General features: G+C 39.2%; 3 protein-coding genes across 3 annotated transcripts; 2 read left to right on the forward strand and 1 right to left on the reverse strand.

The window, feature by feature from the left end:
• The first annotated feature begins 1,159 nt into the window (after positions 1-1,159).
• Positions 1,160-6,046, forward strand: LOC137710935 (urea-proton symporter DUR3-like). The gene is made up of 9 exons (XM_068450102.2): positions 1,160-1,587; positions 3,153-3,260; positions 3,380-3,475; positions 3,590-3,672; positions 3,791-4,011; positions 4,119-4,381; positions 4,490-4,728; positions 4,811-5,460; positions 5,553-6,046. Exons 1-9 carry the CDS (start codon positions 1,399-1,401, stop codon positions 5,858-5,860), a joined length of 2,157 nt encoding a protein of 718 aa, XP_068306203.2. The 5' UTR covers positions 1,160-1,398; the 3' UTR covers positions 5,861-6,046.
• Positions 6,047-6,955: 909 nt separating this feature from the next.
• LOC137710795 (urea-proton symporter DUR3) lies at positions 6,956-10,974 on the forward strand. Its single transcript, XM_068449925.2, has 9 exons — positions 6,956-7,491; positions 8,081-8,188; positions 8,308-8,403; positions 8,517-8,599; positions 8,718-8,938; positions 9,046-9,308; positions 9,418-9,656; positions 9,739-10,388; positions 10,481-10,974. The coding sequence occupies exons 1-9, from the start codon at positions 7,303-7,305 to the stop codon at positions 10,786-10,788; spliced, it is 2,157 nt and encodes a 718-aa protein (XP_068306026.1). The 5' UTR covers positions 6,956-7,302; the 3' UTR covers positions 10,789-10,974.
• A 527-nt stretch (positions 10,975-11,501) lies between these two features.
• AFH14 (Formin Homology 14) lies at positions 11,502-22,194 on the reverse strand. Its single transcript, XM_068450428.2, has 18 exons — positions 22,028-22,194; positions 21,591-21,728; positions 20,784-21,484; positions 20,430-20,651; positions 18,391-20,081; positions 17,952-18,078; positions 17,152-17,223; positions 15,989-16,087; positions 15,335-15,376; positions 15,179-15,259; positions 15,050-15,100; positions 14,890-14,971; positions 14,692-14,786; positions 14,270-14,341; positions 14,047-14,163; positions 13,432-13,500; positions 13,263-13,329; positions 11,502-12,112 (listed from the first exon to the last, which is right to left on the reverse strand). The coding sequence occupies exons 2-18, from the start codon at positions 21,661-21,663 to the stop codon at positions 11,958-11,960; spliced, it is 3,816 nt and encodes a 1,271-aa protein (XP_068306529.2). The 5' UTR covers positions 21,664-21,728; positions 22,028-22,194; the 3' UTR covers positions 11,502-11,957.
• Positions 22,195-26,789: the final 4,595 nt, after the last annotated feature.

Genomic DNA, 26,789 nt, shown 5'->3' on the forward strand with positions numbered 1-26,789 from the left:
AAATGATATGATTGTCTTCAAAAAAACAAATTGTAATGTTGCGTGAGGCTCCAACCTTTGGGTTTTGCTAGGATGGGAAGAAGATGACAAAGATTGGGATTTTAGAAAAACTTAGAAAAGTAAATGTTAATATCATATGGAAAAATAACCAAGAGCTTAATAAAACTTCTCATGAAAAATTGGCTGAGCTTTTGAGCTTTTTGAGAGGGCTAGAATTGTCTAGGTTGCTGACGTGAAGCTTTGAATTTCTTTGGATTTGTTTTGTAAAAAGTTTTAATCATAAGGGTGTATTAGTACTTTTATATTAGATTTTGGTTATAATTATCATAAATTTAAATAGGTGGCTATAATTCCATATGAAGTTCTAATTTTGGTTATTTTTCCAAATTTCCCAAGATAGAAGACGTAGGAAATGACTTTTTTGCCCTTTAAAGGCAGTCATGTGGATACCGTTAACGAAAGAATAGATGGAAAATTAAAAAAATTAACAGTATGGTGCAAATTGACTAATTATGAGAGTTGAGGAAGGAAATTGGCCAATCCTTACAAGTTTAGGAGGTAAATTGATGAAAACTCTATCTGAATTAACAGGAATACAAAGATAATTCTCACTATTTTTTCTCTCTATCTTTCTAGGCTTGGTATAGCATACATGAATTTCTCTATTTTGTGTTGTGTTCTTCAATGATACAAATATACCTCTTTATACAAAGGTTTTCGTTCTTTCTTGGTCATACTTAGTTGCTCGTGCCTCTCAATCTAACAAATCTACAAAGCCACTTTTTTTGAAAATTTTGAAAAACATGTTCATACTTAGTTTCTCACATTTACGATGGGCATTCACACATTACAACATATAAAACTTTCTTTCCTAAAGGTTACCATGGGTTTTGGTAGTTTTACCAATGAATATTACTGAGTTGGGAGATCCAAAGTCAACGGAATAAGCAATCATTGGTGGAACGACGATTCTTCAATATTCAATGAAACTTAAAAAAATAATAATAATTTGATTCTTTCTATAGCATTTCATGCTTGTAAACATGTCTAGTTATCCTATCAACATTAACAAAATTACATGAATCTTCTCATACTCCTAGACAAATTACATCTTCTCAATAATATCCATACAAATTCTCAATAATATCCATACAAATGCTTTGACTCACACTTCACACACACTTGCTTAGAACTCAGGACAAGAAGAAAGCAATATCTCAGCCTCTCTACATATCCGTTGTTTGTTAGTTTCTAGCCTGTAGGTTTTGTCTTTGACGAACAAAGGATAAACGGGCAGCCAACCAAACAAGTGATTAAGTAGTAGCTGGAGTCTGGAGTGGGAGGAGGACTAATTTCCTGCATCCCTGGTACGCCACCACCGGCCTTCTGATCATCTTCATGGCTAGCTCTTGGTCTCAGTGTCCGCCTTTCGAGTTTTCGAGCAAGTACTATCACGTGGCCGGAGACGGAGGTGGCTGTGTGAGGCAAAGCAGCTTCTTTGGAGGCAAACCAGTGCTTAATCAGGGCGTGGGGTATTCTGTTATTCTTGGCTTTGGAGCCTTCTTTGCTGTCTTCACATCTTTCTTGGTTTGTTTTCTTTACCTTATTATTCCCATCTTTTTTGGATGAGTATAAATTTGTCATTGTTACCCTTTTAATCCATTTACTCTAATTAATTACTCTAATAAATTGTCGCATCTCAATAAATTGTCCCATCTAACTGCTATACTGCACAGTTCTTAGATTAATATAGTAATCCCGTTTTGAAGCACCCCAAATATGAGCTTAATTGGAGCACGAATATTTGCATTTCTGGTGTTAATTAGTGCAAGAACTTTTACCATTCTTATTTTCTTATAAATTTGGCAAATTGGCAATGACTGCAATCTGAAGAGGTGTAGAAAGGCGATTTAAAGAATTTGAAAGTCGATGAAAGTCCAAGTAAATGCTTGATATATTTCCAGATGTGTTGCTCCAATGCTGACACTAGTTTATTGTCGTTCTGTTCAAGGGGAAGAATGAGAAAGGAATATATATTTATATTTTGTAAGGAACTAGATAACTAGACTCTTAGGGGGCGTTTGTTTGCCCTCACTAACTCGGACTGGACTGGACTGGACTAGCTATTAGTCCAATACTGTGTTTGTTCCATGCTGGGACTAACATTAATGAGACTAAAGGGGACTAGCATGGACAAAACCCTTCACTAAGAGGTCTTAGTGAGACCCCCCAATAACCATGGGACTAGCTAAGACTATCCTCTATTTCTCGTCCTTGTCATGCTCAACGACCACTCCCGACAGACTCCTCGTCATCGCCGGTCACCTAGATCAATCATTAACTTCCCGACTCTCTTTCAGATCCATTTCACAACCAACTTTCATATAAAATATACCAAATTGAAGCTGGGAGTGACAAGATTACGATTTTACTTGAATCGAGGCCAAAATGTGGTCAAATGTGGCCGGAAAATGGCCTGGAAGTCTCGGCCTGTTTGGGCTTCTTCAAATCCATGACAAATACGAGCATGCAAAGCTAAGATCTCGGTCCAGGGATGGTGATGAATTTTTTGGCGGTGCTAACTTCATCCAATTTAATGAGGGTTGGCCAAAAAACACATCGGGAAACCTGCAACTCGTCGGGAAAATTGGAGCCGTGAGGTTCCGTTCGAACAACGCATAGCTAGAGAGGGAGGGAGGACAGAGAAATAGAGACTGGAATCAATAAGGAGTTTGACCAGGAATGAGAAAGAGACATGAATTGAGAGGTCTGAGAGGAAAAAAAGAGGGAGAGGGTGGGACGATGAGAGAAGAGGAAAAGAGTGGGACGGAAATGATAGGAAAAGATGGAGAAAAAGATAAGATCATAATAAAATATTAATAATTTATATATTAAATAAAATAATATTAGAATTTGTTATTATCCAGCTTCTTAGTCCAATACTGCACCAAACGCTTCACTAAGTTAGTCCAGTTTAGTCTAGTCTAAGCCAGTCCAGCTTAGTCCTTGAAGCTAATCCAGTCCGAGATAGTCCGGCGCAACAAACGCCCCCTTAATTGCTTGTGTAATGCTATTTAGTAACCTTGCAGTCTATTGATTCATACAATTGTTTGCATCAACAATTGCTGATTGTATGTTTATCTTTCGGTCAGGTATGGCTGGAGAAGCGATATGTTGGTTCCAAGCACACATCTGAATGGTTCAACACTGCAGGAAGAAGTGTTAAAACAGGACTCATTGCCAGTGTGATTGTCTCCCAGGTACAGTACAGTCCCTAACTAGAATCAGATGCAACCGTTCACAAATTCTTCGGGGAAAATTCTGTATTTAGAGGCAACTTTGATGAACTCGTTGCTCTCCTTTGCGAACACTTGTACAGTGGACTTGGGCTGCTACAATCTTGCAAAGTTCTAATGTTGCTTGGGAGTATGGAGTAAGTGGACCTTTCTGGTATGCTAGCGGCGCTACTATTCAGGCATGTCGAAGCTGTTTCCTTTCTGTCAATTGCTTGCTACAGTACTTATAGTCTAATTATATCACGGAAAACTAAGGCATGCCAGATTAACAATTTAACGGTTTCTAAACATAGGTACTCTTGTTTGGTATAATAGCCATAGAGATCAAGAGAAAGGCCCCTCATGCTCACACTGTATGTGAAATCGTGAAAGCTCGGTATGTGTATAGTTCGATAAACTAAATTATATGATTCATTGAGTTCCATCCTTTACTATGATTGGTTTCCTAAAGCTCATAGTTTACTAATATATAGAATAATGTTCCTCTTCTTCAGCTGGGGCACAGCGGCGCACATTGTCTTCCTCAGTTTCTGCTTTTTGACAAATATTATTGTAACTGCAATGCTGCTGCTCGGAGGTTCTGCTGTCGTAAATGCACTTACAGGAGTAAACATTTATGCTGCTAGCTTCCTTATCCCTCTTGGAGTAATCGCCTACACATTAGCTGGAGGACTAAAAGCGACGTTCTTGGCAAGCTACATACATTCTGTTATAGGTAGTCACTTAAATTTCTTTCATATTTTCCCTTGATGTTATTTATTATGTTTTCGTCTTTTCATGTCAGCCTAAGATACGTTTTGTTCTTCGTGTATTTGGTTTCAGTTCATGTGGTACTAGTCATATTTGTATACCTTGTGTATACGGCAAGCAGTGAGCTTGGTAGCCCAAGCATCGTGTACAACCGCCTTGTAGAGGTAGCGAGTAAATCAAGGATTTGTCAGGAGCCAGTTTCTCATCACGGCCAGTCTTGTGGTCCTGCGAGTGGGAATTACAAAGGGTCGTACCTAACTATGTTGAGCTCCGGAGGACTAGTCTTTGGGATTATCAACATCGTCGGAGGCTTTGGCACTATTTCTGTTGATAATGTAAGATGATCAACAGATTAGAATTGTAACTTATTAGCGGACATTTTTATATGTTTCGATTCAGAACTTTATTTGTCATATTTGACAAATTAACATTGAAAACTTCAGGGATACTGGGTAAGCGCCATAGCTGCACGGCCTTCGTCAACTCATAAGGGCTACTTGTTAGGTGGGCTTGTCTGGTTTGCAGTCCCATTTTCTTTGGCGACATCATTGGGACTGGGAGCACTGGCCCTTGATCTACCACTAACCGAAAGTGAAGCAAGTCGGGGACTTGTTCCTCCTGCCACCGCTATAGCTTTGATGGGAAAAGGAGGATCTGTTCTTCTTCTTACTATGCTTTTCATGTAAGTTCTTTCCTATATGTTTTGGTGCAAAACAACATATAACGTGCTTTTCGATCATTCAACTTTGTTATATATTGAGCAGGGCAGTGACTTCTGCTGGTTCGTCAGAGCTTATAGCAGTATCCTCATTATGCACGTATGATATCTACCGCGCATACATAGATCCAAATGCAGATGGAAAGAAAATCCTCAAGGTATCAAGGGGCGTGATCCTTGCTTTTGGTTGTTTTATGGGGCTGCTGGCAGTGATACTAAACAAAGCTGGAGTTTCATTGGGTTGGATGTATCTGGCACTGGGAGTGCTCATCGGTTCAGCAGTTATTCCCATCGCGTTTATGCTTCTATGGAGAAAGGCAAACGCGATTGGTGCAATCCTAGGAGCAACTGTTGGCTGTGTTCTTGGGATCATCACATGGCTATCGGTCACGAAAATTGAGTATGGTCGCATAAATCTGGACACAACAGGTCGAAATGCACCAATGCTTGCAGGAAACCTCGTCTCTATACTTAGTGGTGGAGCCATACATGCTATCTGCAGCTTCTTGTCACCACAAAACTACGACTGGGGTACCACTAAGAAGATCACCGTGGTTGAGAAGGCAACGAGTGATCTTCCGGCAGAAGAGTACAAGGAAGAAAAATTACTGAGAGCAAAGGCATGGATAGTGAAATGGGGTGTTGGCTTTACTGTTGTGATCGTTTTACTGTGGCCTCTTCTCTCTCTTCCAGCAGGTAAATCCAGCAACTTAGCGAACTTAAACGTTGGTAGGAAGATGAACCTTTCTTGTTGCTTATCTCATGTTTGGTGTGTGAATGCAATGCAGGTGATTTCAGTATAGGGTACTTCACATTCTGGGCGGTCATTGCAATAGCATGGGGCACAATCGGTTCAGTTGCAATCATCGCTTTACCGGTAATAGAAAGCTGGGAAACGATCCAGAGCGTAATTCTGGGAATGTTTACAAATGACAGGCTCATGGAGAAGGTTGAAGAAATGAATCTGAAGCTGCACACAATCATGTTGGCCATACCGGAATCTGAGAAGATTTACTTGCTTGAGAAGGAGAAGGCTAAAAAGAAAGAAGCATTGGAGCAAGGAAGCCACTCACTTTCTGCTGCGGGACAACCATGAGAAACTGAGAATTGGGTTGCACACCCCTCTTAATCATGGCCCTTAATTTTCTTTGATTTGTTTCAATCGAATGGCTCAGAAAAGAGAGGGTTGTGCAGGAGGTGAAAAAGGGTGTACAAATATCATTTCCTGACGTGTAATCAAACGCTACTCAAAGAATTGTATAATGTCTCTGTGTTCTCAACATATTTGCATTTGATAGGATGATTCAAGTATAACTTATTATACGTAGATTCTTTTTACACGTAAAAAGAAAGAGAAGAAAGGCAGCCCAATTCAATAGGTAACTGGTCGAGGATAACGGATTTGGATCCTCTCCTGAGCTAATGGAGAGGATCCTCCTGATCAATTATCGTGGGCCGTTGGATTTTTATTCAACGGCTACAATCATTATAACTTTAAAGGAACCTCAATGTTTGTAACCGTTGGATAAAAATCCAACATCCCACAATGATTGATGAGGAGGATCCTCTCCATTAGCTCAGGAGAGGATTCAAATCCGAGGATAATAGCTACTCACTCTTTCTTTAACAGAGTGTAGGACACAGCTAAAAGCCACCTACCAAGAATTACAATCACGGTCAACACCACATGACCGATCTACCGTTGTTCCAGCTCAACGATAAGATCGAGGTATTCCTCGACAATTGTAAATGAAATATATTAAGTTTGATTATGGTTGATGAAGAGTTCAAATATACCTCTTTATACAAAGGTTTTCGTTCTTTCTTGGTCATACTTAGTTGCTCGTGCCTCTCAATCTAACAAACCTACAAAGCCACTTTTTTTGAAAATTTTGTAAAAAATGTTCATACTTAGTTGCTCACATTTATGATGGGCATTCACACATTACAACATATAAAACTTTCTTTCCTAAAGGTTACCATGGGTTTTGGTAGTTTTACCAATGAATATTACTGAGTTAGGAGATCCAATGTTAACGGAATGAGCAATCATAGGTGGAACGACGATTCTTTCAATATTCAATGAAACTTAAAAAAATAATAATAATTTGATTCTTTCTATAGCATTTCATGCTTGTAAACATGTCTAGCTATCCTATCAACATTAACAAAATTACATGAATCTCCTCATACTCCTAGACAAATTACATCTTCTCGATAATATCCAGACAGATACTTGGAACAGTTGTGAATTGCGATTGGGAAAAACCATAACGCCATCGGACAGACAGCTTCCTTGTTTGACTCGCACTTCACACACACTTGCTTAGAACTCAGGACAAGAAGAAAGCAATATCTCAGCCTCTCTACATATCCGACGTTTGTTAGTTTCTAGCCTGTAGGTTTTGTCTTTGACGAACAAAGGATAAACGGGCAGCCAACCAAACAAGTGATTGAGTAGTAGCTGGAGTCTGGAGTGGGAGGAGGACTAGTTTCCTGCATCCCTGGTACGCCACCACCGGCCTTCTGATCATCTTCATGGCTAGCTCTTGGTCTCAGTGTCCGCCTTTCGAGTTTTCGAGCAAGTACTATCACGTGGCCGGAGACGGAGGTGGCTGTGTGAGGCAAAGCAGCTTCTTTGGAGGCAAACCAGTGCTTAATCAGGGCGTGGGGTATTCTGTTATTCTTGGCTTTGGAGCCTTCTTTGCTGTCTTCACATCTTTCTTGGTTTGTTTTCTTTACCTTATTATTCCCATCTTTTTGGGATGAGTATAAATTTGTCATTGGTTACCCTTTTTATCCATTTACTCTAATAAATTGTCGCATCTCAATATGTTTACCACAATATTTCTCCACCTTTTAGGCGGGCTAATTGCTATACTGCACAGTTCTAAGATTAATCTAGTAATCCCGTTTTGAAGCACCCCAAATATGAGCTTAATTAGAGCACGAATATTTGCATTTCTGGTGTTAATTAGTGCAACAACTTTTACCTTTCTTGTTTACTTATAAATTTGGCAAATTGGCAATGACTACAATTTGAAGAGATGTACAAAGGCGATTGAAAGAATTTGAAAGTCGATGAAAGTACCCGTGATCTATATTTGTTATCACAGTTCCAGATTGCAAGTAAATGCTTGATATATTTCCAGATGTGTTGCTCCAATGCTGACACTAGTTTATTGTCGTTCTGTTCAAGGGGAAGAAGGAGAAAGCAATATATATTTGTATTTTGTAAAGAACTAGATAATTAGACGGTTAATTGCTTAATTGTTTACATCAACAATTGCTGATTGTATGTTTATCTTTCGGTCAGGTATGGCTGGAGAAGCGATATGTTGGTTCCAAGCACACATCTGAATGGTTCAACACTGCAGGAAGAAGTGTTAAAACAGGACTCATTGCCAGTGTGATTGTCTCCCAGGTACAGTACAGTCCCTAACTAGAATCAGATGCAAGCTTTCACAAATTCTTCGGGGAAAATTCTGTATTTAGAGGCAACTTTGATGAACTCGTTGCTCTCCTTTGCGAAAACTTGTACAGTGGACTTGGGCTGCTACAATCTTGCAAAGTTCAAATGTTGCTTGGGAGTATGGAGTAAGTGGACCTTTCTGGTATGCTAGCGGCGCTACTATTCAGGCATGTCGAAGCTGTTTCCTTTCTGTCAATTGCTTGCTACAGTACTTATAGTCTAATTATATCACGGAAAACTAAGGCATGCCAGATTAACAATTTAACGTTTCTAAACATAGGTACTCTTGTTTGGTATAATAGCCATAGAGATCAAGAGAAAGGCCCCTCATGCTCACACTGTATGTGAAATCGTGAAAGCTCGGTATGTGTATAGTTCGATAAACTAAATTATATGATTCATTGAGTTCCATCCTTTACTATGATTGGTTTCCTAAAGCTCATAGTTTACTAATATATAGAATAATGTTCCTCTTCTTCAGCTGGGGCACAGCGGCGCACATTGTCTTCCTCAGTTTCTGCTTTTTGACAAATATTATTGTAACTGCAATGCTGCTGCTCGGAGGTTCTGCTGTCGTAAATGCACTTACAGGAGTAAACATTTATGCTGCTAGCTTCCTTATCCCTCTTGGAGTAATCGTCTACACATTAGCTGGAGGACTAAAAGCGACATTCTTGGCAAGCTACATACATTCTGTTATAGGTAGTCACTTGAATTTCTTTCACATTTTCCCTTGATATTATTTATTATGTTTTCATCTTTTCATGTCAGCCTAAGATACGTTTTGTTCTTCGTGTATTTGGTTTCAGTTCATGTGGTACTAGTCATATTTGTATACCTTGTGTATACAGCCAGCAGTGAGCTTGGTAGCCCAAGCATCGTGTACAACCGCCTTGTAGAGGTAGCGAGTAAATCAAGAATTTGTCAGGAGCCAGTTTCTCATCACGGCCAGTCTTGTGGTCCTGCGAGTGGGAATTACAAAGGGTCGTACCTAACAATGTTGAGCTCCGGAGGACTAGTCTTTGGGATTATCAACATCGTCGGAAACTTTGGCACTGTTTTTGTTGATAATGTAAGATGATCAACAGATTAGAATTGTAACTTATTAGCGGACATCTTTTATATGTTTCAATTCAGAACTTTATTTGTCATATTTGACAAATTAACATTGAAAACTTCAGGGATACTGGGTAAGCGCCATAGCTGCACGGCCTTCGTCAACTCATAAGGGCTACTTGTTAGGTGGGCTTGTCTGGTTTGCAGTCCCATTTTCTTTGGCGACATCATTGGGACTGGGAGCACTGGCCCTTGATCTACCACTAACCGAAAGTGAAGCAAGTCGGGGGCTTGTTCCTCCTGCCACCGCTATAGCTTTGATGGGAAAAGGAGGATCTGTTCTTCTTCTTACTATGCTTTTCATGTAAGTTCTTGCCTATATGTTTTGGTGCAAAACAACATATAACGTGCTTTTCGATCATTCAACTTCGTTATATATTGAGCAGGGCAGTGACTTCTGCTGGTTCATCAGAGCTTATAGCAGTATCCTCATTATGCACGTATGATATCTACCGCACATACATAGATCCAAATGCAGATGGAAAGAAAATCCTCAAGGTATCAAGGGGCGTGATCCTTGCTTTTGGTTGTTTTATGGGGCTGCTGGCAGTGATACTAAACAAAGCTGGAGTTTCATTGGGTTGGATGTATCTGGCAATGGGAGTGCTCATCGGTTCAGCAGTTATTCCCATCGCATTCATGCTTCTATGGAGAAAGGCAAACGCGATTGGTGCAATCCTAGGAGCAACTGTTGGCTGTGTTCTTGGGATCATCACATGGCTATCGGTCACGAAAATTGAGTATGGTCGCATAAATCTGGACACAACAGGTCGAAATGCACCAATGCTTGCAGGAAACCTCGTCTCTATACTTAGTGGTGGAGCCATACATGCTATCTGCAGCTTCTTGTCACCACAAAACTACGACTGGGGTACCACTAAGAAGATCACCGTGGTTGAGAAGGCAACGAGTGATCTTCCGGCAGAAGAGTACAAGGAAGAAAAATTACTGAGAGCAAAGGCATGGATAGTGAAATGGGGTGTTGGCTTTACTGTTGTGATCGTTTTACTGTGGCCTCTTCTCTCTCTTCCGGCAGGTAAATCCAGCAACTTAGCGAACTTAAACGTCGGTAGGAAGATGAACCTTTCTTGTTGCTTATCTCATGTTTGGTGTGTGAACGCAATGCAGGTGATTTCAGTATAGGGTACTTCACATTCTGGGCGGTCATTGCAATAGCATGGGGCACAATCGGTTCAGTTGCAATCATCGCTTTACCGGTAATAGAAAGCTGGGAAACGATCCAGAGCATAATTCTGGGAATGTTTACAAATGACAGGCTCATGGAGAAGGTTGAAGAAATGAATCTGAAGCTGCACACAATCATGTTGGCCATACCGGAATCTGAGAAGATTTACTTGCTTGAGAAGGAGAAGGCTAAAAAGAAAGAAGCATTGGAGCAAGGAAGCCACTCACTTTCTGCTGCGGGACAACCATGAGAAACTGAGAATTGGGTTGCACACCCCTCTTAATCATGGCCCTTAATTTTCTTTGATTTGTTTCAATCGAATGGCTCAGAAAAGAGAGGGTTGTGCAGGAGGTGAAAAAGGGTGTACAAATATCATTTCCTGACGTGTAATCAAACGCTACTCAAAGAATTGTATAATGTCTCTGTGTTCTCAACATATTTGCATTTGATAGGATGATTCAAGTATAACTTATTATACGTAGATTCTTTTTACACGTAAAAAGAACGAGAAGAAAGGCAGCCCAACTCAACCGGGAACTGGTCGAGGATAACAGCTACTCACTCTTTCTTTAACAGAGTGTAGGACACAGCTAAAAGCCACCTACCAGGAATTACAGTCACGGTCAACACCACGTGACCGATCTACCGTTGTTCCAGCTCAACAATAAGATCGAGGTATTCCTCGACACTTGTAAATGAAAGATATTAAGTTCGATTCTGGTTGATGAAGGGTTCAAACCAAATTATTATATCTGATCCGTTGTGTGGCTTATTATGGTCCCCAACCTCTTTAGTGTAAATATATATCGTTGAAAAAATGCATCTTAGATCCGAAATTCCAATTCTTCCTATCGAATGGAGAGTTTAATGGAGAAAATGTTGCTACTGGGGTCTTTGACTCCAAGTGCCCTATACACCTCTTAGTGTTAATATATCATACAAAGGTCACAAGCCAAAAAGAAATATTCACAGAACGTTACCCTTTTCGATGAGATGGTACAAAACGTTTCGACATTAGTGACGAAAAGATTACAGTGCTAGCATATCTAGTTATAATATTTACAGCTCGAATACAATTGAGCAAGTTGTACTTAACCATACGCATAATTTATCCCTCTGAAGAGGATGTACCTGAACAAGAAAATGTCAAGTTGCCGTCCAGTTTCCGGTTTCTTCAAAAACAGAGCTTAAGGGTAGACAGATCTTGACCTGTATGGCAGCTTCTGAGAAAGTAAAACCTGCCTCAAAAAGAATTGCAGGCATAAGGTTTTGAGTTCGAAGCAGGGGTAATTTGCGTTAACTTGGTCGAATTAGGGCGTGAAGTAGAAAATGATTCTTAAATCGACCACCAGTTTCTGGCAACAAATACGTCGATGGGCCACCAAAACATCAACTGTATGATGTAGATTTCATGGTGCTCTATTTAACATCATCTTTCCTTGCAGATGAATTGGTTACTGTCCGGTCTTTAATGGCTTCCCTTTCAAGCTTCTTTTTTTCGGCCTCAGCAAGTCTTTCATTTTCCTCTCGTGACTTCTTGAACATCTTGACAAAAACGAACAAGACCTGTGTCACTGCAAGGCCAAGAAACGTTATATACAATACATCAAAATGTTATTTGATTCTACATGAAAATTAAATAGTTAAAACATAAATCAACAATAAAAATCAAAAAAAGAAATATAACCAGTATATCTGTAATTTGCTTCGCCTTGAATATTTAAGTTTGTAATTGGAAAAGAAAAGCTAAAGAGGTGGAACAAAAATTTACGGAAATTGAAATACTTATAAGGTCTTCCACATGGTTTATGTGAGTTTGATTCGCATATATAGAAATCAAACTCACGAGACCCGTATATTACACTCAACAATTGAACTCCCCACATTAGAATTTACCACCCCAGCATGTGAGTTTGATTCCAATTTATGGGCATCACTCAAAATTTTCAGCCCACTACGAAGGTTAAGCTTTGATATCAGAAAGGACAAAAACATATGAAGTACGGATAATCGTAGATAAAGATTCAAGAGAACAGTTTCTAGATGTTTAAGAGAATAAGTGACAGAACCATAGCAGTAAAATTGGGAGCAAGATAATAATTGAAAAGCTAGCTGAAACCAAGAAACATAAAAATAAGATGTGAAGTAACTAAATTAGTCTGTGAAGACTCCAATCATACAAATGGGAAACTTTTTCAACTTTGGTCTCACTCTTTCATTACCGTCTCATTGGCTACCTCACACATAATTGGCATTTATATTCAATCTAGAGAAATAAACACATGGAAGCAAACGAATACAGTTTCTTGTTGTACCAAACTCATTTTCTAGCCTTCTATAATTATCTAATTATTTTGTAAACTATGACTGCAGAAAGACTAGGTTCATACAAATGGAAGATAAGTCTTTAATAGGTTGGACATGTCAAATTACGATAGAAAAAAAAATGAGGGGGCGGTTTTCAAGAACTTGATCCCTAGTCACTCTGGTCTCAACGGGCTTTCAGCTTTTCCAAATAATAGGTTAAGAAAAGTGAGACGAATTCCCATAAGTTGAGGTGGGCCAATAATGACCTCTTTGTCCACAATTCAAGATTCAAGAATGCACATAAGTTTTTATTTCTAATTCTTTCATTCAAAAATCGTTGTCCATAAGATTTGAACACATGGCCTCCTCTAACAAAATGGACACTGGTGTATTCATGAGGTAAAGAAAGTAGCAGACCTTGTTCAAAAGGACACCGAGCTGGATCCTCCCCGAAGTATTGAGACAAAGAATCTGCATTTCTTCCCTGCAAGAAGAAGAATTAAGCCATTAGACCTGTAAGCTACGCAGTACAAACTACAAAGATATCTACCAACAAGATAAAAACTGTGATAAGGACTGCACTCACCACTTCAGAGTACAAGGAGATTAACGACCTTACGTCAGCTTCAGCAGTATCAAGAAAATTCTTCAGCACCTGTAAAGGAGGAAGTTTTTTTTATTTATGTAAATGCAGAACCACATCTTAATCATCACCCATGTTTCTTCATCTGCAAAATATACTACTTAAAAAATATATCTCTTCAAAGAAGCAGTCGTGAATGAAAAAGCATGGGCATAAAGAAATTCATTATGTTTGCTAATAGTACTTTGTAGAACATGCATTTTCAAGCACCAGAAAGAGGTCTTAAAGGAAAATCAACAACATCCCTCCTACGCATAAGGATAATGCTCGGGCCCAAACCAGTTAGGACCTCTACATCACTACTGTGTGCTCAGATTATAACATCTACCAACAGAACATCTTTTGTAGATTGTGAAACATTTTGTCTCACGACATTCTTTTTTCACTTCAAAGTTTCAAACACAAAAATATGATATAACTGAAACATTTAAGAAGTGTGACTAGTTTTCAAGAGGAAATTGCAAACAGCAATTAATTAATTAATTAATGTTATCCTTATAAGTGGAAAGTAGTACATATCGTTTAGTTAAGGAACCAAATATCATCAGTATTTCTCACTTTTTGGAAACCAGCAGAGATTGCTCCATCGTTTTCTGAAGCAGCAAGTTCTTGCTCAACCTTTTCCAGACCTTTACTCACAGCTTGCATTTCTTCAGCCAAAGCTTTCAATTGAATCTGGTTATTTGACATTATGATCAAATTGAATGAGCTCTGAATTGGTTACAAACAGAAGTTACAGTAACATCAGAAAGAACCAATTCTAGCAACATAATCAGCTTACCTTAGAAGCAGCTTCTAAATGAATCAGATCTTTATCAAAATCCAGCAACTCGGGCATTTTCTCAGCAAGGAGCTAATGGAGAAAAAAGTTGATTTAAGACTACATAAATATCCTAAAACTAACACCAACTACAGAATGTGAAAGATATAGCAAGACATTTGTGCAGATGGATATTAACATCAACAACTTTGACAATGTTGTAGATGGAACAAACTTAAGAAACAATGAATAACACTGCACGAGTTGATGTTTAAGGAAAGACCACAAAAGAGTTCGGGTGATATTTTAGTATCTATCCATATAACACCCTTTTATTTATATGCGAGGATCTCATAAAAGAAGTAACAGTCAGTCCTAGCATTATTGTCCTTTCTTTTTCTTTTTAGTTTTTAAGAGTAGGGTTTAAATTTCAGATATTATACCTTACACAAATAATGCATCAAAGTCATTTTATTGTTTCTTGCACGGGTATCAGACAATTTAAGAAGGCTGTCCAATTTGAATCCTACAGCAGATCCTGCAAAATAAAAAACAAATTGTAGGCTAAAAAACATAATGGTAATAATATTAATACCAAGAAATAAAACGGAAAAATAAATCATAGCATTAGACAGTGGTACCTCGAGCAGTGCCTTGATTCAAGGCATTTCCCAAAGTAAGGATTGTCTGCATTATCTGTCGCAATTTCACAGATTCCTTCACCTGTACATACAAGTGGCTTTAGATGAGCGTAAAAATATGCCCATACACTAGTTTAATAACCATTAATTATCATGATACCTCATTAGCAGCACCATTGATTGTATTCAGATTAGATCTTAAATCATTCACCTGATCAAATTCAAGCACCAAAATGCTGTTAAGCTTGTACCACGAAAAATCAAATAAAGAAAACAAGCTAGAACTTACCTGACTAGAGAAGGTAATTTTGAAAGCAAATACTCGCAACTTGGACTCTACTCGTGGAACCTTCATTAGCTCCACGAAAAACTGAAGATAAACACACTGTTAGTAGGAAATCCAAGAGAGCACACATACATCTAAGATGACGGCATCAGAAAGAACCTGTTCACACTTCCCTAGCATTTCCTTGTCGCCTGCATAGTTCTGGGGGTCAAAAAAAGCAAAATCAGCACACTTAAAGAATTAACCCTCTAAACTAGACAACTTCTGGAAAAACAAAAAGTATATAATTTGGGCATAACTCTTGATTCTTCTTCGAAACAAAATTTAATCAATTAATCTTGTATGCATTACTAATTAGGACAGCAAGAAGAAAAAAAACTATCTGCCATGAGACTGCAATCCTTTTTTTTTTCTTTTTTTTTTTTTTTAATTTCTATTATTATTTTTTCTGAGAAAAGAAAATTCTATTTAACAGCTAAAATAGCGATATGAAACTTAGTGAACTAGACGTCCACAAACGAAATGATTCAACCCTCAAAATAAACTCTAAAAAATATCCTACAGCAGGTCCCCAATCGAAAAAATCACAGAAAATGAAAGACACCGGAGCCCATTATCCAGAACACCAAGTTACTGCATACTTTCAAGAGAAGGGAAAAATTATTAGTTCATTTAAAATATGAACAAAGCATGATAAGGATCGAGTTACATGGAGCAAGAATAACAGCAAGATCTATCAAAAAGACATGCACGTGACCAACATGTGGAAGCATGCATTTTTGTGAAGAAGAGTGGAAAGGAAGAGTGACTTACCTTCAAAGTTTCCATTTCTTCTTTGGTAGGACAAAATTTAATGAGATTCTCAACCTGATCAATGTCAAGAACAGAAGAATCCAGAGCTAGAACTGCATTCTGGAAGCACACATATCTAGTTTCAGCACCATACTCCAATAAACAAATAGCATTTATGTACTAACCACTACCAAAATTGCCAAAGTTTACTTTTTTTTCATTTTATCCTTTTTTAGAAGATAATAACGAAAGAAAACAGAGGGCGAGCTTTGGCGCAATGGAAGGGTTGCTCCTTTGTAAGGTCATCGGTTCAAGTCGTGGAAACAGGCTCTTTGCAAAGCAAGGGTAAGGCTGCATCAATAGATGTCTCTCCCCCCCCCCCCCCCCCCCCCCCCCAAAAAAAAAAACCCCACAAAACCGTTGCAAAGTGGGAAGCTTTGTTGCTTGGGGTTGCCCTTTTTTTAGTAATGAAAGAAGAAAACAAGTAAAAGCTACATAATATTTGAGGAAGGATATCCAGCTTATTTAGCATAACAGAATGCCCTACTACTTTCATACAAGGTCATACAGTTTCTGGCAGATCTACTCAACATTGTTATGGTGATAATAAAGGACGAAGTGGGGCTGGTCATACTGGTGACTGTGGTCCCAGGAGGTGTTTGTGAAGTCTGACTCTGCAAAGACTCTGGTTAAAGATGGTAAAGCACGGACCATGCACGTTGATATTCCATCCAAGCATGATATTTCTAGCCTCACTTTTACGATGCACTTGCTAATCGGGTATGCAAAACTAGTTTAAACAACAATACATGTGCCTTCTGGTTATGTAAGACGCATGACAATTGATTGTCTTACAATCTACAATATAGCAATTGTGGCTTGATTCTACAGTTACAGGTCCAGAATTCTATCATCAATCCAATTATAAAATGTCATATTACATCAGAACAACAGAATGGTTTCCACACCTGAATGAGAGAAATGTCACGAGACATGAGGACATCAATGCTAAAGCATTAAAAGCATTGATGTGCTCAAGAGTAAACAAAAAGACTAGACCTAGAGAGTTTATTTGTCTATCCACATTCCCCCAAGGCATGCAAAAGGAGGCCCACAAAACCAGAGGGAAACAGATTTTTCTGGTGATATGTATGAAATGTACATGAGTAGGAGGAAGAACTTACAATCATATCTGGCAAGGGGATCTTTACTTTTGAAAGCATAATTTCACAGTTATACGCTCGTCGCAAGTCAATCTGATAAATAGAGAGAAACATAGCAATAAATTTAGTTTCATATATCTCCATGGAGCATAAAGCATAAGTTTACTCAAAATCTGCACAAAGTTGGTCTCATACATCTCTATTGAAAGCATTGGTCTGCTCAAGAGTAAACAAAAGAGAGAGACAAAGCAACAAACTTAGTCTCATACATCTTTATGTCAAGAGAAACCATAAAGCATAAGGACCCTATGGAGCATTATATTCATCTTTTCTCAAAGTTTACACAAGTTTCAGCTTTGCAAACTTATAATTGTTGAATTAGGAATCATAATTTGAAGAACTCTATCTTTTACTAGGTTTTTCAAATCGACAAACGAGAACAAGTAACACTTGATCTTAGCTTAGGTTATCAACTCCCATTGCTTAGGCAAGTTTTAGTATGCAAATAAATGCCTACAGCACTCCATCCTCCCACTACTTCGGTGCTTACATATGATTGAAAAATTGGCATACAGAACATGTGCGTTCAAATGAAAAACTAGAAGATCCGGTTTCCCTATCCTCCTATAACTTGGTGCTTTTACCAAGTACATATATATCACTGAAACAAATTATAATCATGAATCAATTTATCAATTTACCACGTACATATATATCACTGAAACAAAATATAATTATGAATGCCAATGACAAAGCATTGAACACGGTAACATTCTAAAGGAGACCATAACCTACTACATGGACAAAGAAAGAAAGCTAACCAGTTGCACTTTCTCAGGTTTGGTAATGTTAGAACCACGTCGACCAGCAGTCTTACTGCCATGCACATCTGAAGCAGCGGCTGCTGAGAACAGACTTTCAAGTTCTGATATATCTATTTCAGGAGCCCTGAGAAGAACTTCCATAATGTTACATCAGAAGACAAAACGGAGAATACAAATCGGGCAAAAATAGAGAAAGAAAGCCACGAGGAGAAAAAACATACACATAAGCAAAAACCAACACAAGTCAAATTAGCACCACATGTGAAATAAAACGAAAAATACTGTAACACTTTACAATGACTCCACTTAATTCATCACAATTAATATCATGTTCCTGCAAAACCATTCATTTAACTAAAGTGACTTTTCTTAGAGCTAGTGTTCTTTTTCATTCAGTGAAAGTTAATCGTCTAGAACAATTTCTATAAGAATGCACCTTGGCTGATTGCCTTGTTTCTGAAAATCCTCCCATAAACTCTCTTTCATTGCTCGATTAACTTTCACCCAGTGTAAGGGCTTTAAGGAAGTCTTCTTTGGGGCAATAGAAGTAGCACGGCCTTTTCCAACAATCCCCAGCCCAGAAGATGCTTTGCCCCTTCCAACTGATGGTGGCGGTGGCGGTGGTGCACTAGAGCCTTTTGCTCCAGGTGGTGGAGGCACAGATGTTGTTGCACCGCGACTTGGTGGCGTTGGTGCTGGTGGTGGAGGAGGTGGGGTTGGCCTTGTAGGTCCTGAAGGAGGTGGAGGTGGGGGTGGTGGCCTAGTATAATTACCAACACTACCACTCATAGGAGGAGGAGGCGGAGGTGGGGGTGCTCCAACCCCAGAACTACAAATGGACGGTGGAGGAGGAGGAGGTGGGGGCGGTGCCCTACTCTTAGTACCAAGGCTACCACTCATAGGAGGAGGTGGTGGAGCTGGCGGTGCTCCAAAAACAGAACTAGAAGTGGATGGTGGAGGAGGAGGAGGCGGAGGTGGTGTCCTATTATTAGTACTAAGGCTACCACTCATAGGAGGAGGTGGTGGAGCTGGAGGTGCTCTAAAAACAGAACTCGAAGTGGACAATGGAGGAGGAGGTGGCCGAGGTGCCACTATTGGTTGTAGATTGTTACTTACAGGAGGAGGGGGAGGCGGTGGTGGCGGTAGCTTGTTAGTTGTACTTCCCAAAAACGGAGGAGGTGGAGGTGGAGGTGGTGGTGGTGGTGGTGGTGGCGGCGGCAAAGACTGCTGACTAGACTTAAAGGGAGGAGTCGGTGGGGTCGGCGGTGGCACTGTAGAAGAAGTTGGTGGAGGTGGGGGAGGAGGTGGCAGTGGGCTGTTGCTAAAGACAGAATGAGATGGAACAAGGGGTGGTGGTGGTGGTGGTGGTGGTGGTGGTGGTGGTGGTGGCGGCGGCGGCGGCGGCGGACCTCTAGTAGTAGTCAAATGTAAGCGGTTCACAGAATCTTTACTGGATATGCTAAGGGGTGGAAGTGGTGGGGATGGTGAAGACCCTCTACTAACACCAATAAAAGGAAGTGGTGGTGGTGGTGGCGGCGGCGGCGGAGGTGATGGTAGAGTGTGAAGAGCAGGACGTAATGGTTCTGTTGTTAGGGATTTTGGTGCCAATGATTCAGGGAATGAACAAGGTGGAGGTCCTTTACTTGTATCTAATGCATGCTGATGAAGAGAATCCAGGACAGGTCCAAATGACTCTTGATCAGGAGGCTCTGAAGTATAGTTCACATCAGGTGGGCCATCATTCTCATATGATAAGGGGACAGAATCAAAACTGTCCAGCATCAATGCTTTTGTTGAATCTGCCGAAGCCTTGGAAACAGTGTCAAATGCTTCATCAGCACTGTCTGCAGTGCTAGATGCATTATTTTCTTCTTCAGAGTCAGCAGGTGATGAATATAAACTCATTTTGTTTTGAAACCTTGACAATTCTTTCGCATCACTTAGGACAGAGAGCTGTTTAAGAAACCACAAGGCCGCATCATCATTGCTATCAATCCACTCAACTCCATTGAAAAGTTCTTGAACCCTAGAAAAAGTATCATGGGGCAATCCACCTTTCTCCTCACCATTCAAAGTTGTAGTTGGAGCTCTAGGAGGAGAAATGCTCTCAAACTCCCCAAACAATACCTGAATAGATGAGTTCATTTATGGTCAGATGGAAGGATAACTGATATGAGTATACATACATAAAAATAAGGAGTAGTGTTTTCTTGCCATTCTAAGTATCTAGACCATTGATTAGGATGATTGTTGCTATAATGTGTCTTCCAGATTCACAGTCTGGCAAAAAGCATTTGTCTAGCAAATATGAGTACAAGTCTAGCACCCTCAAGTCAGACCAAAGCATCAGCCACTACTTGTAACTTAGAGAGAAAACTAAAATCAAGTGCACTTAGTTTCTTGACAAACCTAACGTCTCAGGCACGTTTAATCTTATTTCTAATAAGCTAAAACAAAGGACTCAATAATGGTCACCTCAGCTCGGAAGCCTTTTGGATAGCGCTCCTTTGCATCCCATAGAATGTCCAAGTTATCAGAATTCAGCATCAGTATGTTGGAACGAATAAATGCAGTGTTGAACATAATACGGAACATCATAACTTCCCTCTCTGGATCCAAATCCAAGTGGACACACTCCAATACAACATCTCCTTGCACTAAACACTGAATGTCAATTTTGATGACATCACAGTCTGCCTGCAAAGAAGGAACACTCATAACAGAAGTAGTTGATAAAACTTATAAGGAGTATTGACTAATGCAAAAATGTAGAGTAACAAAAATCAAGTGGGATTATGCTGAGAACAGTAGTTACAGTACAAATCTTACTTGACGGTAGTTCCGAAGTGTCTTCTTCCTAGGCATGGAGAATATCATCTGGGTTGAAAGCCCGCCCTTACTAAGGAGATTCCGACCAAAAATTCTGATAACTGGAGTGCAGCCTTTTTGGGTATCAAAGTTTGGAATGGCTCTAAGTATAACACAGTCCAAAGAAAGTGCCCGCTCAGGAGGTGGCCACTCTGGAGCTATATTTCTCCTTGCCACGTACTGAAGGTACCGCAGCTGAGATGGGAGAGGATTTAAAGGCGACAAAAGCTGCAATAAACCTTTAGGAGCTTCTCGATGTACAATTTCAAGTGTCTTGCGTTCCCCACTATGCAGTTTTCTGAAAATGAGAAAGCTAGCTAAAAGGAAAGCCAAGAGTGGCCAACCTCCCCTCTCACAATGGAGAAGAATAACATTTTGTTGCTTGTCATTCAAGAGCCAACTCTCACAAACACGAAGAAAATGTTGAATAAGAGATAATGGGAGGAGTGGACAACCCTCATACTGTCGCGGATAATCCATAACTGTAACATCATATTCGCATAATATCTCAGCAAATTGGCTACGTTTTTCACCCTCCCGAAAGTTGAATGCAAGGAAGGACGAGTCGGGGAATTCTTCATGTAACTCAGTAATGATTTCGTGTAGATATATTTGGTACATTTCATCAGGCAAGACTTCAGTGGAAAAACAGGAATCAAATACTGCACATATTTTCATGAAAAGAAAAATACCGAATTCAGCCAAGTCACACACAATGACATAGAAAGAATAGCAAAACAAGATTAAAGAACGAAAAAAGAATGTTACCGTATACTCTCTCTACGAATTCGAGCAACCCATCTGGGGGTCTTTTGTAAAAGAATCTACTCAGAAGTGACATTTTCCTCTTATTTTCTTTAATTTTCCCAACAGAAATGCATGTGTGAGTTTGCCAATAGGCTGAACCTGAAAAACCAAAATTATACAGAAAAAAAGGCACTAATCACTGATATATTAAAACAAAACACAACAAATATATCAAATCACCGATTGGTAACAGGAAAATTGATTGAATTGAGTTAAAAAATTGGAAACTTTCCGCATTAACTCAAGAAATTCCATCAGTCAAGCTAATATAACCCTAATTACAGAAACCCTTTGCCCGAAAATTCATCATTTTCTCAACAACCAAACAGGGAGTGAACTTTACGCGGTATCGGTGCAAACCCAGATAAAAAGCAAGACGTCGGAACCAACGAGCTAACCTGAGATAACAAAAGCGCGAACCGGAGAGCGGCGATTCGGGCGGTGGAAGTCGAACCAGTTCCCCCCACTTAATGGCTGCTTGAATAATGAGAGTTCAGGCGCATGAGACCCTTCAATTTCAATTTTGAATTCCTTTTTCTCGCCAAAGTTTCAAACTTTAAAAAGCAGGTGGTTTTTTGCATACCTCATATTTTCCCCCAACGGGGACCCAAAAAAATCAGAAATTAAATTTTAGGCTAAAGTACAAAAAAAAATACATTAACTATTGATGTCACGACACTTTCATACCTTATCTTTTAAAATTAACAATGTCATACCTCATCTTACAAATTTATGCTAATATTATATCTTCCGTTAGCTTGACGTTAATTTCTCAATTAAATGTCGTGGCTTGATTCAAAACCCACTTTCTATTAAAAAAATTTAATAAAAAATTATTTAATATTTTTTAAATATTAAAACAAAAGTTAAAAAAAATAAATAAAATAAAAAATAAAAAAAAAACTCTCACTTCGTCCATCCCCCCCCCCTCTTCTCTCTCTTCTCCCCCATCTTCATCTCGCTTAATCTTCAACCAAAAAACAAAAAAAATTGAAAACACATCAACCCAAACGCAACCCAGAAAGAAGAACCCCCTCTCTCTCTTTTCCCCCCATCTTCATCTTCCTGCTTAATCTTCAACCAAAAAAATAAATAAATAAATAATTTGAAAACCCATTAACCCCCATCCCCACTCGAAGAAGAAGAAAGAAAAAAAAACATGCAACCTAGAAAGAAGAACAGGAAGAAAAAGAAGGAAAAAAGAAAAAAAAACCAAACCAAACGCAATTCGTCCCCCCCCCCCCCCAAAAAAAACAAACCCAACCCCCTGCAACCCAGAAAGAAGAAGGAAGGAAAAAAAAAAACAAAAACCAAACCTAGTTCCTCCCCCCCCCCCCCCAAAACCCAACCCCCTACCAACCCCAAATCCACCACTCCCACCCCATCATGAAGGTTTCCCAATTCCACCTCAACGGGATCTGGTTTTTTTTTTAGTTGCCAGTAGTGGGTGCAAGGGTGGGTGCGGTTTTAGGGAAGACGGGAGGGGGGAAGAACGGAAGAGGGGTCGGGGAAAATCGCGAGTTGGGGGGGAGATAAATTGGTTTTTTTTTTTCTTCTTCTTCTTTTTTCTGGGTTGCAGGAAGGGCGCTGGAAGGGGGAAGAAGATGAAGATGGGGGGAGAAGAGAAAGAAGGGGGTGGGGAAAGGGGACGTGAGGCTTTTTTTTTTTATTTATATATATTTTATTTATTTTTACTTTTCTTTATTATTTTAATATTTAAAAATTATTAAATGATTTTTTTAGTTTTTAATAATATTTTATTAATTTTTTAATAAAAAATGGGTTCCGGATCAAGCCACATCAGCATTTAACTAAGAAATTCATGCCAAGCTAACAGAAGGTATAACATTGGCACAAATTCATAAGATGAGGTATGACATTATCAATTTTAAAAGATGAGGTATGAAAGTGTCGTGACACCAATAGTTGAGGTAGTTTTTTGTACTTTACGCTAAATTTTATTTATGATATTTTCCTTATGTAATTTTTGCATCAAGACACGTAAAGTGTGTTTGTTTGGACTTACTGTCCTTCACTCGACTAGACTGGACTAAGTTTTAGTCTAGTCTTGTGTTTGTTCCCTACCCGAACTAAGTTTAATGGGATTAGTATGGACTAGCCTCGACTAGGTCCTTCACTAACAGGTCTTAGTAAGACCCCCCGATTCGGAGAGGACAGTTAAACCGCCCTCTAATCCCGTCATCTCCCTTCTCTTTCGCACCTTCGCACATCAACCGCAGCAACTGCAGCTTGCTTCCTCGTCCCTTTCGCACCTTCGCCTTTTCCCTTCTCCTTCCTTGTCGCATCACCTCGTAGCCGTCCAACATATAAACAATCGATGATGGACCTATATCGCTAGCGATGGTCTTCGTTTGGTGCTTTTTGCTGCGTCATGAAATCAAAGTCTTTGCAGCATAAGAAAAAGAAGACAAACAAGCGTGCGTTGGATTTGGGTGCCCTAGCTTTCTAATTTCTAATTTCATTTGGATTTTCTAGTCTTTCATGTCGATCCCTGTTGAATTGTAGTTGGGTAGAGATGCTTAACGGACTCAGAGGTGTTTGAACTCTAAATACCTTTTCTACATAATATTGATTTCTTAATTTTCATTTGCTAGGTTAGTGGATTGGATTGTCATCTTAGTTTGTGTAATTTAGATTTGCTTCATTTGAAATTTACAACTCTAATTGGGGTTGGATTTTAGAAATATCTTCCGTTTCCGTTTTTTCGTGTTGAATTTCAATGAATTTCCTTCATATTCGTTTCTTTGATATTTGAAGGTTTTATTTTCCTGATATCATGCTGATATGAATCTTTGAAGCATAAAAGTTTGTGTGAATTCATTGATTTTGATGTTGAAATAAATCTTTCAAGGATTTTTTTTTTTATAACATACTTATGCTGGTTTTTTGGTAAGAGCCAATTCATAATTCTGATATGGTCGATATATACTTATGCTGGCATTCAATTAACATAATCATATTATTTTTTGTGTGTTTGTGTACAATGTGAAGAATATATTTAGGTTTCGATCTAACCGATACATATATATGTGTAGTCATTTTCTCCAACCAAATTGTATAGTGTCTATTATATAAATAATGGGTATTTTGCAATTTAGGATTTGATTGTGGGTTAGTTAATATACCATGTTGTTGTATAAAATTCCTTTGTTGTGATTGTTCAAGTCCATTTGTACTGATTTTCGTTATCTTACTTCTTAGTTCGACACTGCACCAAACGCTTCACTAAGTCAGTCCAACTTAGTCTAGTCTAAGCCAATCCAACTTAGTCTAGTCTAAGCCAATCCAGCTTAGTCCTCGAAGGTAGTCCAGTCTGAGATAGTCCGGTTCAACAAACGCACCCTTAGGGTGCATTTGTTACACCTCCTTATGAGGGACTGGCTTGGAATGGCTTAAGTAGGACTATAATACTGTGTTTGGTATGTCCTCGGACCAAAATAAGTGTGACTCGCCTCGACTATGAGGCCCTCCAGGGTTCACTAAAGCAGGCTACCTAATCCCAAGCTTTTGCTTGGTATTTAGGAAAGCCGACATTTAATCCCCAACTTTTGCTCACTGACATCCAGTCCTTGCTTCTTCTGTTGCGTTGTCGCCAGGGCATCGTGCTTGCTCTTTTATGGCCCAAGTCCGGTCGCCGGGGGGTGGGGGGGGCGCAACTACAGCTCACAGCCGCTGCTGTTGGTGGACATTACGGCCAAAATCAGCATGTCGGTGGAGAACCTGCTAACGTTGCGAGCCGAGAAGCGAATTTCGAGTCCCTAGTTGAAAAATCGCATTGAATTTGAAGAACTCAAATGAGCGGCAAGTCTTCGAGCTCTGTGGAAATTTCAGTGTTTTCTCTCTCTTTTCTAGAAAGCAGATGTTTGGCTTCCTACTGCCCTGAGAAATTTGCAGGTTGGGTTGGATATTAAAATTGGGAAAAATGAAAATGGGTTGATTTTTTGGGGCATATTTGACAGTTTGAGGGGGGAAGGGGAGGGGGAGAGAGAGAATGGAAAGATAAGTTCGAAAGTTCAAAAAATCAAGTTCTTCTAATTCATATGAGTGGTAATTCAATAAAAAGTTGAGTTTCCAATTGAAAATTTCCAAGGGTTTTCAATTGGGCTTTTGGGTTCCATTGATTAATTGGAAAGTTTTGTTTTTGGGTTGAGAGAATGTAAAATCTGAGGGTTCAAATCACGTTTTTGAGAGAATGTAAAATTTGGTTTCTAGGTGTAGTTGGATTCTGCAGAAAATTTTGATGTTGGGTTCAGTTTCTTTGCATTAGAAAATTGTGAGATCCCACATCGCCCAGGGGAGTGATCCTTATATGCAAAAACTTTTTTTTCCTTTGTGTCCTTAATTCTGCTTCTTAGTCCGACTCTGCACCAAATGCTTCACTAAGTCAATCCAGCTTAGTCTAGTCTAAGCCAATCCAACTTAGTCTATAAAGCTAGTCCAATCTGAGATAGTCTGGTGCAACAAATGCATCCCAACCTTTTGTATTTTTTCTAGTTTTAATTCGTGGTTTTTTTTTATTGGAGTTTCAACCTTGAATTATCGAGAATGACTAAGTTCAACCAAATATTGTTTCGATTGGATCAAAGATGATGTTGATGTCAATGCAAAATTTCGCCATCTTTAGTCTTGACGAAATGCACTTGCAAAACAATTAACACCTTTGATCAAGGACCTAAGTCTCACGCGCCCACGAGGTGGGGGGGTTCTCATGATGGGTGACCCACTGGGACGTTCTCATATGAGTTCCCAGAAACAAAATCGTGAGGGCGTGGTCGAGGCCCAAAGCTAACAATATCATGCTATAGTGGTAGAGCGGGCCGGGGATGTGCAAAAATTCTGGAGAAAGTATTCTTAACAAAAACTTTTTTTCCTTTTTGTCCTTAATTCTACTTCTTAGTCCAACTTTGCACCAAACGCTTCAATAAGTCAATCCAGCTTAGTCTATAAAGCTAGTCCAGTCGGAGATAGTCTGGTGCAACAAATGCATCCCAAGGTGCAAATTTGATTAGAAATTTTGATTCTGACCACTTTAAGAAGAAAGTTTGTTTCCAACTTTTAAAAACCCAATTTAAATTTGAAAATTTTGAAATTCCAAAGAATGTTGAAATGAAATTGAAATCTATATTAAATCTAAATTCT

This window comes from Pyrus communis, chromosome 6 (genome assembly GCF_041283825.1).
Source record: "Pyrus communis isolate YQ-2024b chromosome 6, ASM4128382v1, whole genome shotgun sequence".
Classification (NCBI taxonomy): domain Eukaryota; kingdom Viridiplantae; phylum Streptophyta; class Magnoliopsida; order Rosales; family Rosaceae; genus Pyrus; species Pyrus communis.